Source organism: Otolemur garnettii, unplaced genomic scaffold, assembly GCF_000181295.1.
Source record: "Otolemur garnettii isolate 467f Iridium unplaced genomic scaffold, OtoGar3 scaffold00259, whole genome shotgun sequence".
NCBI lineage: Eukaryota > Metazoa > Chordata > Mammalia > Primates > Galagidae > Otolemur > Otolemur garnettii.
The window spans coordinates 1242918-1260314 of NW_003852654.1; the positions used below are offsets into that span (position 1 = coordinate 1242918).

The window sequence follows — 17397 nt, forward strand, 5'->3', positions numbered from 1 at the left end:
TTGCATGGAGTAAACTGCGCGAGCCCTTGTTGTGGGGGAGGGGACTCCCGTCTGCTTGGTGGTGGATTTTGTACCTTTTGGTTGTAGTTTCAGGGTCGCAGCTCGCCTCAGGAAGGTTGAAGTGCACTCTTCAATCTTCTCTCTTGTCTCTGCTCCAAACCATCAGCTATTTTGCTAGGGTTCTGTCCTTTCCGCCTCCTTCTGGACGGGAGCTTCTGTAAAAAGCTGGCTGCAGTTCGCCATCTTGGCTCCGCCCACCTTGCTGATTTTTTAAGATAATTTTTGGACTTACTTTTCTACATTCTCTTCAATTCTGTTCATCTTATCTGCTATTCATACTCTTTTTTTGTTTGTTTTGAAACAGAGCCTCAAGGTGTCCCCTTGGGTAGAGTGCTGTGGCATCACAGCTCATAGCAACCTCCAACTCCTACGCTCAAGCGAGTCTCCTGCGTCAGCCTCCCAAGTAGCTGGGACCATAGGCGCCCACCACAACGCCCGGCTATTTTTCGGTTGCAGCCATCATTGTTATTTGGCGGGCCTGGGCTGGATTCGAACCTGCCACCTTAGGTGTATGTGGCTGTCACCTTAGCCACTTGAGCCATAGGCGCCGAGCCGATTCATACTCTTAATTCCATTCATCTCATTTCAACAATTTCCTTACAAATGGCATCTTCTGCCAGATCCACCCACACTCTGTAAGGGAAGTGCTTGGCAATGGATATCTGGCTCTGGCTTAGAGAAGCTGTTGGTCTCCTCAGCAAGATTGGCTTGGTTTGGGGGAAGGAGGCTCTTTCTTCGTTCTGGGTATCCACTGGGACTTCTGTGCACAGGAATCTGGTCACTCACCAGACTACCCCACCAGGGTGCTGCAGGGTATAGCACTGGGTTCCCTGTAGCCTGTACCAATACAGATCATGTGGAGTCTCTACCTCTCTGTCTTTCATCTCCACTTCGCCTCTTTCCCTGATTGGGTTCCCTTCCTGCTTCTCCTTGCCATTTCTGGAGTCCTGCACAGTCACTTTATGTTCTCACATTGCTGTTTTTGAACTGGCAGTCTGAATGGCGGCACCTGCACATGTTTCTCTCCACTTTTGTCAGGAAAGGCTGCAAGGAGACCACCACTGTGCTGCCCTCTTAGCCCCTCCTGTTTCCAGAGACTAAAAAATGGGGATAGTTGCTTATTTTTATAATTTTCACTAGTTATGGTGGTTTTGTTGGAGAGAGATTCTGAGGACTCTTCAAGCTATAATTCTGGAAGTGTTTTTTACTCATTTTAGGAGTCTTTTTTTTTACCCTCAGATCATACCCTTAATTCAGAGGTTTTCAAACTGTGGCCCTTGCGTTAAGTCTGGTCTGCTGCCTGTTTTTCTAGGTAAAGTTTCATTGGAACACAGCTGTGCCCATTCATTACATATTGTTTGTGTCTAACAGAGTTAAGTAATAACAACTTAATCATGTAGCCCATAAAGCCTAAAATATTTATTTTCTGGCCCTTTACAGAAAAAACTGCCAGTTCACACTTTAGTTGATAAGCTTTACTAAAAGCTCTTACTACTTAAATATATAGCACATCTGTAAAACATATGAGCTATCAAAAACACCAGCTACAATTAAAATCATATTTACATTAGAATAAAGACAAAAATGGCAGATACATAATATAAAACTTGATCTTTCTTTCCCACTATTTTCAGATCTGGTAGCTCAGCGGGGAGAAAGATTGGAATTATTGATAGACAAAACAGAAAATCTTGTGGATTCGGTAAGTATGGAATATGATTAATTTTTTTTTAGTATATAAAGTAGAGAAACTACAGAAGATGGCCGACATAATAGGAAAATCCCTTAAATTCCATACTTTGGGGTTTTTTTTTCCTTTCCATGATTTTTTAATAGCCATTAAGGTAGCTTTGATTTGAAAAACATACTCAGTATATAGAAATAATTTTCTAAGTGTCCAGCCCACAGGCCACATGCAGATAATGTATTTTTTTGCTTATCTGTGTTGGTGGATATCATGAAAATTATGCACAGAACTTTTTATTTTTTGGCTCATCAGCTTTCATTAGTGTTTTTGTTTAATGTGTTTTAGTGATTAAAAGCACAAAGTGTAGAATCATGCTGCCTAGATTTGAATTTCACTTCCATCACTTACTAGTTGTGTGACCTTTAGACAAGTTACTTAGCCTCTTTGTACCTCAGTTGCCATCTTCTTTAAAATGGATATAGCATTTTGAGAAATAAATTAGATAATGCTTGTAAAGTGCCTAGCAGTAACACAATTTAATACAGTATCTAGTATGGTGTAAGACCTATTTAAGTGTTTCTTGTAATGAATTTTATAGGGACATCTCTTAACAGTAGGTCTTTTTTTCTTTTTTTATTAAATCATAGCTGTGTGCATCAATGTAGTCATTGGGTACAGTGTGCTGGTTTTATATACAATTTGAAATATTTTCACCAAACTGGTTAACATAGCCTTCATGGCATTTTCTTAGTTATTGTGTTCAGACATTTATATTCTGCATTTAGAAAGATTCACATTAACAGTAGGTCTTGAGAGGATTACACAGTACTGGATTTTGTAGCATTTAGTAAACAGTTTTTCTAGTAAACAGTTTTTTATCAATGCATGTGGTAATTGAAGAAGGAAAGAACCATGCAGAAAGTCAAAACACATGGGTTCTAGATCTCACTTTGTGACCCATTCCTTGGTGGGGATGGCAGAAAGAAGGGCAAAGATAGCAAAGAAATACCTGATCTCAGATCTGCAAGCCAATTTCGTTGGTACTTCTGGTCTATCTCTTAGTCATTCTTAATCCCTGAAAATTACCCTATTTAGCTAGAATGATCTGTGTTTGACCACTACTGGTATAGCCCATACTTTCCACATAAAAGTCTTCTTAATTTTGTTGACTACATGACCCAGAATAACAGAAGGCACTAATGAACTGTTATCTCTCTATGGTAGAATAACATACATGTAGAAAAGTCCATCAAGTATACTACTTTTAAGTGTATGGCTCAATTATTTTTTACATATGTCTGTGCTCATGTAACCTACATCAAGATATAAAAGATTTCCAACACTCCAGAAGGGTGTCTCGTACCCCTTCCAGTTAATAATCCCCCATAGAGGTAATCATGTTTCTGACTTAGATCACCATATTGTTTTTCTTGTTCTTGAAATTTATGGAGTTCTAATCATATGTCATATACTCTTTTGTCTCTGGCCTCTGTCATTCACTGGTATGCCTGTGAAATTTGTCCATATTATTGATTATAGTAATATTATTTTTATTGTTTTCTACTATTCCATTGTATGAATATTCCTACCACAATTGATTTATTCATTCTCCTCTATGGGGTTTTATTTTTAGATGCTTCATTTTGTTCCCTTGATTTGTTTGTCTGCCTTTATGCCAGTGCCACACTGTTACTTACTGTAGCTTTATAGAATTCTTAAAATTAGTATAAGTCCTCTGACTATGTTTATCTTTTTCAAAATTGCACTCTTATAGGTCCTTTGTGATAGGTAAAAACTGAAAGGAGCAGAACACTCAAGACCAAAGTGTAACAATGACATAATGTTTATTTTGACACTTGGTACAAGTGGGCTAAGATCTAAAGGATGTCAGCAGCATTAGGGTGGGATCCAGTTCTATTTATGACAGGCCAAAAAGCAGCTGACTTTACATACAAGTCTTTCTCACCAGGGTGCCAAGGAAATGCAGCTCATTATTGGGACTCTCTGGGTCAGCTCTTCTTATCAGGGGGTCAAAGGTTTGTGGTATGAACATATTTTCTTATGGGTTTGTAACTGGACAGGTGCAAAGATGTGATGAGCCTGCAGCATGCCTCCCTTATCTGAGTTAGGACCATCTGTAACAGAATCTCACAGAATGGGTTTTTCAGATCTAAGATGGAGTTAGCTTGGCCAAGCTAACATTCCTGACTATTTGTTTTATTATGTTTTGGGTATTGGGGCATTGTTCTCATAAACTGCTTCCTATATGACTTCATGATGGCGTGGAAACCTAAAGGGAAGTATTGTTAGGGTATGGATTGTATCTTGGGTGAGCTTGCAGGAGAAAAAGTTCTCCTAAAGATTTGTTAGTGATATTTGGTTATTAGGTGAAGGTGGCAGTGAGCAAATAGTAAAATAAGAAGAAAGGTTATTATGAGTCCTATAAAAGGTAAGAGCTTGGTTATTTTGGGAAAGTTGATTATACGGTTAACCAGATGGAGTCTTCTATCCCTTGTTGGGTGAACTTCCTGAGCCAGGCAGAATTTACTAATTTTCTGGGTCTTCTCTTCAACCTGGCCTATGGCATTGATGAAAAAGCAGTAAGAGGTGTTAACCTTATTTGCAGGCTCTACCTTCTTTTGTTAGGACATAGTCTAAGGCCATCCTATTATCTGCTGTCATGCATGTTAGGGAATTTAGAGAGTGAGTTCATAGTTTAAAATTTTCACATGTGTCCTGGATACTGGCTATAGATGTTGTTACAGTTTTTGTGGTGATTGTATTATATGTAACTTCTGCCAATTCTCCTCTACTCATTAGGGTTGTAACACCTTCTATTATAGGGCCTATTATTTTCTTAAGTAAATGTGAAAGTTTTTTGTTTTGTTTTGGAAGGTATGTCTCTATAGTTTCAGGAGGTGGCAGGGTATATCTTACTGCCTACATGCCTACTATTTATCTTGGGTCTAAACGTTGCTAAACAGCTATTTCTTTCTTTTTCTGGATTGTCGTGAACATCAGGCTGGGAAGGAGACAGATCATCTTAGGTGTGGATGGGAGGAGTGAAGTGTCTTGAAGAGGGAGATTTTGTCACCAACTTAAATAATCAGCAGAAGGATATGGCCTGTAGCAGCCAGTAGATGTGCTTTCTAAGACAGATTAGTTACACAGACTGAAACGGGATAATGTGATCTAGTAGGACTTTGATGACTTCTAAGGCTTTCCTAGAAGTGGTTGGAAGGGCTTTGACTTATTTTGAAAAGGTATTTACTAGCATTAATAAGTATTTGTGTCGTTTATGTGTGGGCACATAAGTGAAATCAGTCTGCCAATCCTGGCAGGGGCTATAATCTGGCCTAGTGGGTAGAAAATGAGGGAGGTCACAGGCCTTGGGGAAGAGACTATGTAGCAGGTTTTGTAGTTTCCTGTTACGGTGGTGAGGAGTTGGTAAAGATTTTTATAGGTGAGTATGGGCTTTAGGAATTGAATGAGAGGGTGATGGCCAATGTGAAATGAATGAATTATGTAAGTGCTGGAGGATTTGGGGTGCTTGATTTTTAGGTAGAATATACTGGCCATCTGCCTTTATTGGTCACCAGCTGGGGACAGAATAAAAGTTACTGTTCAGTTGCTTCCCAGGAACACTGGCCTTGAAGCATTCCAGGAGTTAGGCGGGGAGTGGGGGGTGTTGCTGTGATTATGCAATTTGGTTTCTGGCCTTCTTCCCACCAGCTGTTTCTGATCAGGAGGGGCAGTGTTTATATTGGGAAACAGAGATAGAAGATTATAGGTGTCTGTCCAGTTGGAGGGTAGGCAAGAATATGTTTTGTTTTTGCAAGCAAAAATAGGCTTTTGTGGCAGACATGAGCTAAGTTGAAATCAAGAAGAGGATGGAGAAAATTGTAAATTTTCCAATTTTGTCCTGGTCTGTTACTTGAGACAGAAAAGTAATTGGCAAGTGATCTCCCAAGAGGGGAGATTAGCCCATTTGTTTGTGGGGGACAACTGAGTGTGTGGATTTAAGGGAAAGGTTTCTGCATGTTAGGTCTAAGATAAGAAAGAGGAAGAATATACTAAAGTTGGGGATGGGTTCTGAGAAGAAAATGGGTTGTAAAAATAACCTATTGGCAAGAGGTGACAGAGTATAATCTATCTTTTGGGATTGGAAAGTGTTGGGTGGGAAATTGTTGTAAAGATTTAGAGGTAAGGTGTTCAGGAAGAGCCCAGGACCAGTGAGGGTCATGTAAAAGGGGGATGGGTTGAGAAGGTTTATGATTGATGTTACCATTCCAGAGATGGGAATTGCAGTGTAAGAGTGTGAGTAGGTGTTTTCTGAAAAGGTCTGGAACAGTTTTATTGTCCTGTTGGCTATAGTGGTGGGATAATTTCTTTCTTTCTTTTTTGCTTTTTTTTGGGCCGGGGCCAGGTTTGAACCCACCACCTCCATTATATGGGGTCAGCACCCTACTCCTTGAGCCACAGGTGCTGCCCAGTGGTGGGATAATTTCTTAAGCAGGTTGTCTTCTCAGTCAGAGAAGGAGGCTCCCTTCTTGTGGTAGGTTAAGTGTATGATGGATGTGTTTTAAATGTAACTAGGAACTGAAATGATTTATCATTTAGATAGAGTTAATGAAGATTAGTTTAGTAAAAACGTATTGGGTTTAGTAAGTACTGAGGTATAACATCAGGGAAGTTTAAAGGGGCTAAAGGGGATATTAAGGTAAGGAAGAAGGCAGTTTTACCTAAAGAGTTAAATCTTGTTATGAAAAATTCAAGAAGTCTTCCTGGAGGTAAAGGTTTTAGAGAAGTGTGAGGTTTCTGACTGAGGAGGGTTAGAATTACAGATAAAATTAAATTATATAAATGTCCCAAGGAGGGCATCTTGATGCCTTGTAGCCTGGCTGTTGTTGGGGTAGTCAAAGAGTTATCTGATTTGAGGTTAGGGATTTGGGTGGAAGGTTTTGAGATACACCTAATTTCTTGGTTGGAGGGGGCCACTCTGAAATAACGGGCTTGATGAATCTTCTTGGCTAACTGAGAGACAGGTTTCTACATGGCCAGTGCAGTTAGCTGTTTCAAGTAGTTAACCAGGAAGGTAACTGTGAGAGGCTTGACCTCTTAACAGAAAACATAAACTAATGTCTGGTGTCTTTCTGACCACTTTTTAGTAAAAAATAGAAGGGAAGAAATTGAGTTCTGAAATGTAATGTAAGTTGAAAGAATTCATTTGTTAAGAATTTGCCCAGCTTCTGGAAGAGCTAGACACAGTAGTGCCAATTAGGAAATAAAAGTGGCTGATGTTTTAAAAGTAAAAAGGATCCTCACACCTTTTCCCACTTATAAAAATTGACTCAAGATGGATAAAAGATTTAAATATAAGACATGAAATAATAAAAATCTTGGAAGTGTGGGGAAAACTCTTGGTGTCATACTGGGGACAGGTTTTATGAAAACTTAACAGAAATCACAAGAACAACAAAAACAATACAAATGGGACTTAAGCTGAAAATCTTCTGAACATCTAAGGACACAACAAGTAAAGCAAAAAGACAACCTTCAGAATGGGAAAAGAGACTTGCATGGTATGAATTTGACGAGTTGATAACTAGAATCTATGGAGAACTCAAATTAATCAACAACAAGAAAAGAGCAAACAATCCCATCTATCACTGGGCAAGATACATGAACAGAACCTTCTATGAGGAAGAGAGACAATGGCTAACAAAATATGAAAAAATGTTCATCGTCCCTGTTCATCAGAGAAATGCAAATCAGAACCACCCTTAGATAACACCGAACCCCCATGAGAAGAGCTCACACCACAAAGTCTCAAAGCTGCAGATGCTGGCATGGATGTGGAGAAAAGGGAACACTTTTACTCTGTTGGTGGGACTGCAAGCTAATACAGCCTCTTTGGAAGGAAGTATGGAGAATCTTCAAGGAATTCAAAGTAGACTTTCCATTTGATCCTGCATTCCCACTACTATGCATCTACCCAGAAGAAAAAATTCATTTTATTGTAAGGACATTTGCACTAAACATGATTGTTTATCCTAGCTCAATTTATAATTGCCAAGATGTGGGAAGAACCTAGATGTCCATCAACCCAGGAATGGATTAACAAACTCTGGTGTATATATATGCTATGGAGTACTATTCATCCATTAACAAAGAGGGAGACTTTACGTCTTTTAAATTAACCTAGATGAAGCTGAAACGCATTCTTCTTAGTACAGTATCACAATAATGGAGAAGCAAGAATCCAGTGTACTCAAAACTAATATGAAGCCAGTAGACAATCTAATAGACGCCCACGTATGAGAAAAACTCAATTCAAAGTGGGGGGCAGGGCAACAAGGGAGCAGGGAGAGGGGGATGTGTGTGCTCCCACTTAATGGGCACCATGTTAGGGTGTATGGCACACCTCTTGGGGGTGGGACACAATTATAAGAGGGATTCTACCTAATAAGTGCAAATATTGTAACCTAATTCTTTGTACCCTCAAATTAACATGAAACAATTTTTTTTTTCTGCAGTTTTTGACTGGGGCCGGTTTGAACCTGCCACCTCCAGTATATAGGGCTGGCGCCCTACTCCTTGAGCCACAGGCGCAGCCAAAACAATTTCTTTTTTTTTTTTTTTGAGACAGAGGGTCACTATGTTGCCCTCAGTAGAGTGCCATGACGTCACAGCTTACAGCAACCTCAAACTCTTGGGCTTAAGCGATTCTCTTGCCTCAGCCTCCTGAGTAGCTGGGACTACAGGCTCCCACCACAATGCCTGGCTATTTTTTTGTTGCAGTTGTCCTTGTTGTCTAGCAGGCCTGGGCCAGGCTCAAACCCACCACCAGCCTCAGTGTATGTGGCTGGTGCCCTCCCTTCTCACTGAGCTACATGCGCCAAGCCCTGAAACAATGTTTTAAAAAAGTAAAAAGAGTCTTTTTTTTCCCTTCAGTTTCAAATGAGTGTCTGACCTTGGATCTTTTGTTGAGTGCTGGTACCTTATCTTAAGGATACCCATAACTTAGTATCCATAGTTTTTAGTATACAAAAAGATAATTTAATAAACTTTGTATTTTAACTCTACACTGACAGATTGACTTTTTGAGTTCTGAACTTTTGATGCATCTACTTGTTAGTTTAAACACATAAGTAGGAATATAAATCTTAGAGGCTTCAAATATAATATTTATAAACCAAGAACAGAGAATTTTTTTTTGTTTTAACCAGAGATTCTTCTTTCATTAAAACTAACTTAATTACATACAAAATTCTTTCTAAATTTTCTTCACACACTTTATAATTTATATGAACTATCTTTCGACATGCTGCTTTCTAAAACTACCAGTTATCTTAGAACAAAAACTTTTCACGTGAAATTCCTTTTTATATAAAATTATTATTTTTTAATCCTTCTTTGCCAAAAATCATCTTCATACCCATGTCATTCTACATCTCTCTTTCTTTCCCTACTTACTGATTACTTTTATATCCAAACTCAGAGAAAGAGAAAAAGAAGGTTATAATGTCTCAGTTGAGTTTTTCTCAAGAGTTTGAGAGTTTCTAAGAGTTTGAGAAAGGAAGTTTGCAGTGTTAAAGGAGTTAGGTATTTGACTTAACTTTAAGATTTCATTCAAACAGTGAGGTAGGGCAATTGGAGTTGATCTCCCAGCAGACAGAGAAGTTATGGAATACACAGGAGGTTGTATTTTACCTTTCTCTCTTACAATAGAAATAGGAGAGGGAAGCAGAGATACTGGAAATTCAAGGAGAATAGAGGAAGTGGCCCTGGTATTATTAAAATCAGCTTACTTATCTGCAACAGAGTTACCTGAGGCTCAGCCATGCCATTGTGATGAAGTTGAGCATGTTTTGAGGCCAGGGTCTGTCTGTTGAGACTGAAGCAGTTCTAAAGGGTCTGTGAGTGTGGAGGATGCTGGCTCAGGGGGCTTTGCAAACATTGGATGCAAGCTCTGCTGCCTGGGACATTTCTCTCCAGACCCAGGTGGCTACAGAGGAAGCAGGGTGCAGTCCCCAGAGCAGGGTGCATTCTTTTTTTTTCTTCCTTTGTTTCTGTTTTCTTTTTTTTATTATTTCTTATAGCATAACTGTATACATTAATGCAGTCATGGGGTACAGTGATGCACTCTTGACATTTTTTCCAAGCCTCCAGTTTAACTCTGTCTTTGAAAAATTTCCATGATAGTGTTAGCCACCGTTTGAAAAATTTTTCTTCTCCCAGGGCCTGTTGTTGCCCCATGTGTCTCTGTCTCCATCTGGCTATCAAAGACCATTGAAGGCCAGATTTGAAATTTTACTTGTGAAATCTAAGGCTCCTTTGAAAGTGTTTTGAGTTTATACCAAATATTCGGGCCGACTGGGAAATGAAGTGCACTGTCAAGATAGTGTTCCTCCCTAGGGTCAGGATCTAAAGGAGGAAGGAAGAAGTTGAAAGAGACACCTTACCTAGAAAGTGAAGGCTGTGAGAAAAGGCTGAGTGTAGATCAGAAAGTCCAGGTCAGACAAAGAAAAAGGAACATGGACTCTGACAGTGCCCTCTGCCCCAGCAACTTTCCCAATGGGGAGTAGAGGGGCTGGGTGAAAAGGAGCATTGTCTGGTAAGTGGGGACCATGGCTACCCCTGGAGCAGGTGTTAGAGGGAGAGAAATTGGAAGGGGGGATTGGGATCAGCCTCTGGAGGGAGAGTAGGATATATTTTTTCCAGACTTGTTTGTCCATAAAGGGGAAGGAGAGCAGAAGCGGAAGCAGTAGGGGGTGGCCAGTGATCAGCTGAGTCAAAGGATGTGATTTCTAGAGGATTTCTGGGGTTTTCAGGTTGGGAAGGAAATAGAGGGATGGACAGTGGGAGTGAAGGTGGAGGATTTGGAAGGGAGAGCAAGAGTCATAAAGAGAAGGGTGTGTTCTGAGTACACAAAGGCCTATATATGGGATTTTAAACCACTTTTCTTTTCACTGGCAAAAATTGTCAAGGTCTGTTAAAATACTGAAGTTGAAAGTGCCATTTTCTAGACATTGATATTGATTGTCTAATTTATATTTGGGCCAAATTTTATTGCAGTACTAAATTAAGCATTTATTGTTACTGTAGAGATCTTGAGTGAACCCACGGGCCTATAAATTTTGGAAGAGACAAATTAAAGATATTGTCCTGGGGATATTTGACTGAGAATTTCTTATTGAGAGGGTAGGTGAATTGACCTGAAGGGCCCCCAGCAATAAGGGAAAAGGGAGCATATTAGGAAGAAGGCAAGTGTCCTTGCCTTTCCCTTGTGCTACTGATAGTGGTTAGCTGCTAGTCAGGTGCCCCTGTGATGGCTTGCTAAAACCAAAGGCAAGCACCTTGGAAGGTCTCTTGACTGAGGTCAGATTTTTGGACCATTCTGGATGGTAGGAAAATTGGACAACAGAACCTTGGATCGGGAAAAGCCCATAAGGAAGACTCACTCAGAATTATATGCATGCTGGTGTGGATGTAGAGAAGGTGAAGAGAAAAGCATCAGGTCTGGGTATCTGGTGGTGTTGATCTATCCTCATTTGGGTGGAAGTCCTAAGGAGTCTCCTGGAAAGACAAAAATGTGTCAGGAAAATGTGAAGAGAAGGAATAAGGTGAAAGCCTTGACATCACCCCTTTAGGCTGCTGTCTGCAAACGGAACAGGAGAGGTCCTTCAGGCCACACCAGGGAGTGCCCTGGCCAGTGGCTGTCAATTAAGTACCCTCCTCATTCCAGCAGATAGATATCAAATGGGGGAGGTGGGAGAAGAAGAGGGGGAGGAAATGCAGGTGGAAGACTCTTGGACTTGCCCCATCCCTGGCGTTCAGCGCTAGATGATAGGTAGAAACTGAAAGGAGATCAATAACGTTCAAAACCAAAGTATAACATGCCGGTAATGTTTATTTTGACACTTGGGTGCAAGAGGACTGAAATCTAAAAAGATGTCAGCAGCGTTAGGGAGGGAGGCAGTTCTAGTTATGGCAAGCTAAAAAGCAGCTGGCTTTATAGACAAGTCTTTCTCATCAGGGTGCCAAGGACATGCAGCTCATTATTGGGACTCTCCAGGCTGGCTTTTCTTATCAGGGTGTCAGAGGCTTGTGGTATAATCATATTTTTTGTGTTTGTGACGACAAATGCAAGGAGGTGACAAGCCTGCAGTATGCCTCCCTTATCTGAGTTATGACCACCTGTAACAGAGTCTCACAGAATGTTTTTTTTTCAGATCTAAGATAGAATTAGCTTGGCCAACCTAACACTTTGTATTTCCATTTATGATTTAGAATAGCTTGTTATTTCCCATTTCTCAAAACACACACGTGATAGCTTGTATCTTTGTGACACTTCATTTAACATATAGGTCAATTTAGGGTGACTTGATATCTTTTTTGTTGTTGTTGTTTTTTGAGACAGAGTCTCACTATGTTGCCCTCGATAGAGTGCTGAGGCTTCACAGCTCACAGCAATCTCAAACTCTTGGGCCCAAGCAATTCTCTTGCCTCAGCCTCTCAAGTAGCTGGGGCTATAGGCACCCGCCACAATGCCTGGCTATTTTTTGGCTGCAGTTGTCATTGTTGTTTTGTAGGCCCAGGCCAGGTTTGAACCTGTCAGCTTTGGTGTATATGGCCAGTGGCCTGCTCACTGAGCTACTGGCATCAAGCTGGGTGACCTGGTATCTTGACAGTATTGAGTCTATCCATGAACATAGCATATCATCGCTTTAACATAGTGTTTTTTAAAAGTTTTCTCTGAAGTGTTTTGTAGTTTTTGATGTATAGGTTTTACACATATTTTGTTAAATTTACCATTAAGAATTTTGTGCTTTTTAAATTCTTTTATAAATTTTTAAATTTCATTTTCACATGCTTTATTGCAAGTATATAGAAATAAAATTGGTTATTGTACTATGTATATTGGCCTTGTTTGTATCCTGTAACTTAGCAAAATTCACTTAATAGTTCTAGTTGGCTTTTTTGTAGATTCCTGCCTTTTATTGCTTTTCATTGCCTTATTGCACGATCTAAAACCTCCTACACAATATTGAACACAAGTGACAATGGTGGACAGTAGTAGTCCTTGCCTGTTGACTATCTTATTGGGAAAATATTGATATTTTCTTAGTTAAGTATGTGATCAGCTATAGATTTTTTTTTTGTAACTACCCCTTATCAGGTGTAAGAGTTTCCGTCAATTCCTCATTTAAGAATTTTATTCAAGATTTTATCAAATGCTTTTTCTCCATCTATATAGAGTATTGTTTGCTTTTTCTCTTTTGTTCGGTTAATATAGTAAATTACATTGATTTTTGAATGTTAAACCAACTTTTCATTCCTGTGAGGTCATGGTGTATTATCCTTTTTATGTCACACTTTATTTCATTTGCTATTAGTTCATTAGAGAGTTTGCATTTATGATAAAAAGGGATATTGGTCTATAATTTATTTTCTTTTTAGATTTTGGTATCAGGGATATGCTGGGCTTATCGAACAAATTGGGAAATGTTACCTCTTTATCCTCTGAGTTTAGGCACTGTCATTATTATCTGTTCTTAGATATTTTGAAGAATTCATCACCAGGAAAGCAGACTGGACCTAGAGTTTTGTTTGTGGCAATATTTAAAATCTTCTATCTAGCTTTTTGTTTCCTATTTGTCTCATCCATTCTTTGTTTCCTTTTCTGCTTTTTCTGCCTTTCATTGAATTGAGAATTTTTTTTTATTTCGTTGTAACTCCTTTGTCAGTTTATTAGGTGTGGCTTTTTGTTTTGTTACTTTCTGATTGCTTTATGGTTTATAGTGCAATTGTAGTCTACCTTCAAGTGGTATTATTCTGCATCATGAACAATATAAGAACCTTACAACAGTATTTTCATTTTTCTTTCCTGTCCTTTATGCTATTGTTGTGATACTTTTATTTATACATATATTATAAACCTCAAAATATGTTATTTTTAATAAAGAAAATTGTATTTACTTAGAAGCATCCAAAATGTCAACAAAACAGCTGTAACTTTTTTTTACAATTACAGAGTGATATTAACAGAACAACAATTATTTCGTATAAGCTGCATCAGAGACAACTGAAGATTAAAAACTACCATCCCGATATATAATTAATTTGTGCTGTGTACCAATAAGAACCTGCTTTAAATTTCCCTGTTGATTTATAACCCCTATACTGCACCAGGCAACATTAGTGACTATTGAAAATACCACCAGGACAGGGCTATCTAAAGACACATTTAGTATTGTGTTAGCTATACAAAAAAAGACACTATACAGTTTAAAAACAAATCTTACACAGCCTTACATTTCAATTTTTTCCTTTAAAAGGAGTAAGTTGTGTACAGGGGGTTTAAATGCTTTATAGACAAGAAGAAAACTGCACTAGAACCAATTTATTCATTGTCATCTTCTTCTTCATCCTCTTCATCTTCCTCTTCTTCCTTCTTTTTCTTGCTTTTTTCAGCCTGGACGATTCCCTTTTTTGCTGCATCACACTTTCTTTTAGCTCAGTATGTAGCAATATCCTTTTCATATTTATCCTCCAGCTTTGCAGCCTTCTTTTCATTAAGTTGCTTGTCATCTACAGTATTCTACATCTCTCCCACATTCTTTGTAACATCATCAAATGGATAGGCTGGGATGTTCTCTTTTGATTTTGGGGTGATACTCAGAACAGAACAAGAAAAAGACCGAAGGAGGCCTCTTGGGTGCATTGGGATCCTTGAACTTCTTTTTTGTTTCCCCTTTAGGAGGGATATAGGTTTTCTCTTTCATAACGGGCCTTACCTGCCTTTGCCATATCTTCAGATTTTCCTTTCTCTTTATCAGACATGGTCTTCCACCTGTCTGAGCACTTCTTAGAAAACTCTGAGAAGTTGACTGAAGCATCTGAGTGCTTCGTGTGCTCCTCCCAACAAACAAGTTTGCACAAAGAATGCATGTGATGACATTTTGCCTCTCGGCTTTTTGGATCTCCTTTACCCATGTTTAGTTATTTTTCCTCCGTGAGGCACAGAGTTGCCCAGTGCCTGTCTGGCTCTCACTTGCCCTGGTGCTGTCTCTATGGAACCCAGTGTACGTCAATGGCTGTTTTAAACAGTTGATTATCATTTAAATAGGTTTAAATAAGGAAATTCTTTTCTATTTACCCATGTAAGTATCCTTTTGGTGCTTTTAATTCTTTTTTGTAGATCCATTTTTCCATCTGGTGTCATTTCCTTTAACATTTCTTATAGTACATGTCTGCTAGAAATGAATTCTGTCAGCTTTTTTTTTTTGTATGTCTGAAAAGTTTTGTTTGCATGATGTAATGGTACATTTCAAAACTATTAAGAAAAGAGCATAATTGTGATGGATGTGTTACTTAGTTCAGTGTAAGCATTTCACATTGTATATCAAATTAGTACACTGAATCTCATAAATGCATCAATGTACACAGTTATGATTTAATAAAAACCAAAAAATTGTAAAAAAAGAAAGTAAAGTTTTGTTTTACTTCCTTTTTTATGAAAGATATCCACTGAATATAGAATTCTAGGTCAAAAAACTTTATTCTTTTAATATGTTAAAGATGGTTCATCTTGGTCTTATACATTGTTTCTGACAAGAATTCTTTTGTCATTCTTACATACATAATGTGTCTTTTTCCCCTCTCTGGATGTTTTTAAGATTTTCTCTTTATCCTTGGTTTTAAGAAATTTGATTAAATATAATTTGATGTAGTTTTTTTATGTACTTAATGGTGAGAAGTGTTACAGTTTTCTTTATATTTCTTTAGCTTTGGGTTTGTTGAACTGTGTATTTGTAGTTTTTATCAAATTCTGAAAATATTTTCCTCTTTCTAGGATTCCAGTTACATATATATTATGCCACTTCAAGTTGTACCACAACTCACTGGTTTTCTTATTTTTAGTATTTTTTGATCTTTTTTCTCTTTTGTGTTTCATTTAGGATAGTTTATATTGTGTCTTAAAGTTGACTTATCTTTTCTTCTAGTTACTTAAACCTAACTCTATCAAAAATTTTATTATATGAGTAGAATAAACACTTCAATTATAAATGTATTTCACATATTCAAAAAGGTAGTGAAAAACATTGTCATGTTTAAGGAGACACATGGCAGATATAAAAACATTTCTCGGGCCAGGCATGGTGGCTCACGCCTGTAATCCTCTGGGAGGCTGAGGTGGGTGAATTGCCTAAGCTCACAGGTTGGAAACCAGCCTGAGCTAGAGCGACACCTCACCTCTAAAAATAGCTGGGCATTGTGGCAGGCGCCTCCCAGTTACTCAGGAGGTTGTGGCAAGAGAGTTGCTTGAGCCCAAGAGTTTGAGGTTGCTATGAGTTATGATGCCACAGCATTCTACTGAGGGTAACAAAGTGAGACTCTGTCTCAAAAAAAAAAAAAAAAAAAAAAGTTTCTCAATGTAAGTTCAGTTCATCTATTTTTTTCTTTAATTTCTGTGCATTTGCTGTCATTTTCAAGAAATCATTTCCAACTCCATTTTCATGAGGCTTTCTACCTATTTTTTTCTAAGAGTTTTATAATTTAGATATTATATTTTGGTCTCTGAATGATCTTGAGTTAATTTTTATTTACAGTATATTTAAGAGTCCATCTTCATTCTTTTGCATGTGGCTGTTTGGTTTCCCAGCTCCATTTTTGGAAGAGACTGTCCTTTCCCCCTTGAGTGTTCTTGACACCCTTACTGAAGATCATTCAACCATATATATGAATTTTTATTTCTGGGCTCTCTATCCTGTTCTATAGTCTATATGTCTATCCTTATACCAGTACTACACAGTTTTGATTAATCTAGCTTTTTAGTTAGTTTCGAAATCAGAAAGTGTGAATATTTCAATTTCATACTTTTTCAAGATTATTTTGGCTATTTGGAATCCTTTGAGGTTCCATTTGAATTTTTACAAGGGCTTTTCTTCTTCTACCAAAAAAATACTGTTGGGATTTTGATAGGGATTGCATTGAATCTGTAGATCACTTTGGATAGTATCATCTTAATAGTATATGTCTTCCAATCCATGAACATGGGATATCCTTCCATGTATTTAGATCAGTTATAATTTCTTTCAGCAGTGTTTTATAGTTTTCAGTGTATAAGTCTTTCTATTCATTGTTTAATTTTGTTTGAAAATACTTCATTCTTCTTGACTCAAATAAATAAAATCAGAAATGGAAGATAAGACATTACAGATGCCACAGAAATAAAAGGATAATAAGAGACTGTTATCAGCAAATAAATGCCAACAAATTTGGTAACTTAGAAGAAAAGGATAAATTCCTAGAAACAGATAACCTATCAGAGGATGGGGCAAGATGGTCAGCTAGAGGCAGCTTTTTTTTGTTGTTGTTGTTAATTTTTATGTTATTTGTTTTTTTTTCTTTTTTCTTTTTTTTTTATTGAATGGTAACTATGTACATTAATGCACTTCTGGGGTACAGTGTGGGGTTTTCACATGCAATCCGAAATATACTTCCATCAAACTGGTCAACAGAGCCTTCATGTCATTTTCTCAGTTATTGTTTTAAAACGTTCACATTCTACTCTTAGAAAGATTCACCTGTACCCCTATAAGGTAAACCTCAGAAGTGATCCCTCCAATCCCCCTCCCTCTACC

General features: G+C 38.1%; 1 protein-coding gene across 1 annotated transcript in view; it reads left to right on the forward strand.

Annotated features, from left to right (window-relative positions):
* Positions 1-17397, forward strand: part of VAMP7 (vesicle associated membrane protein 7) — a 99590-nt gene that overhangs the window by 58869 nt on the left and 23324 nt on the right. The window contains exon 6 of the mRNA XM_003802745.1: positions 1695-1762. Coding sequence (XP_003802793.1) covers positions 1695-1762 — 68 coding nt within the window. The remainder of the gene's footprint in view (positions 1-1694; positions 1763-17397) is intronic.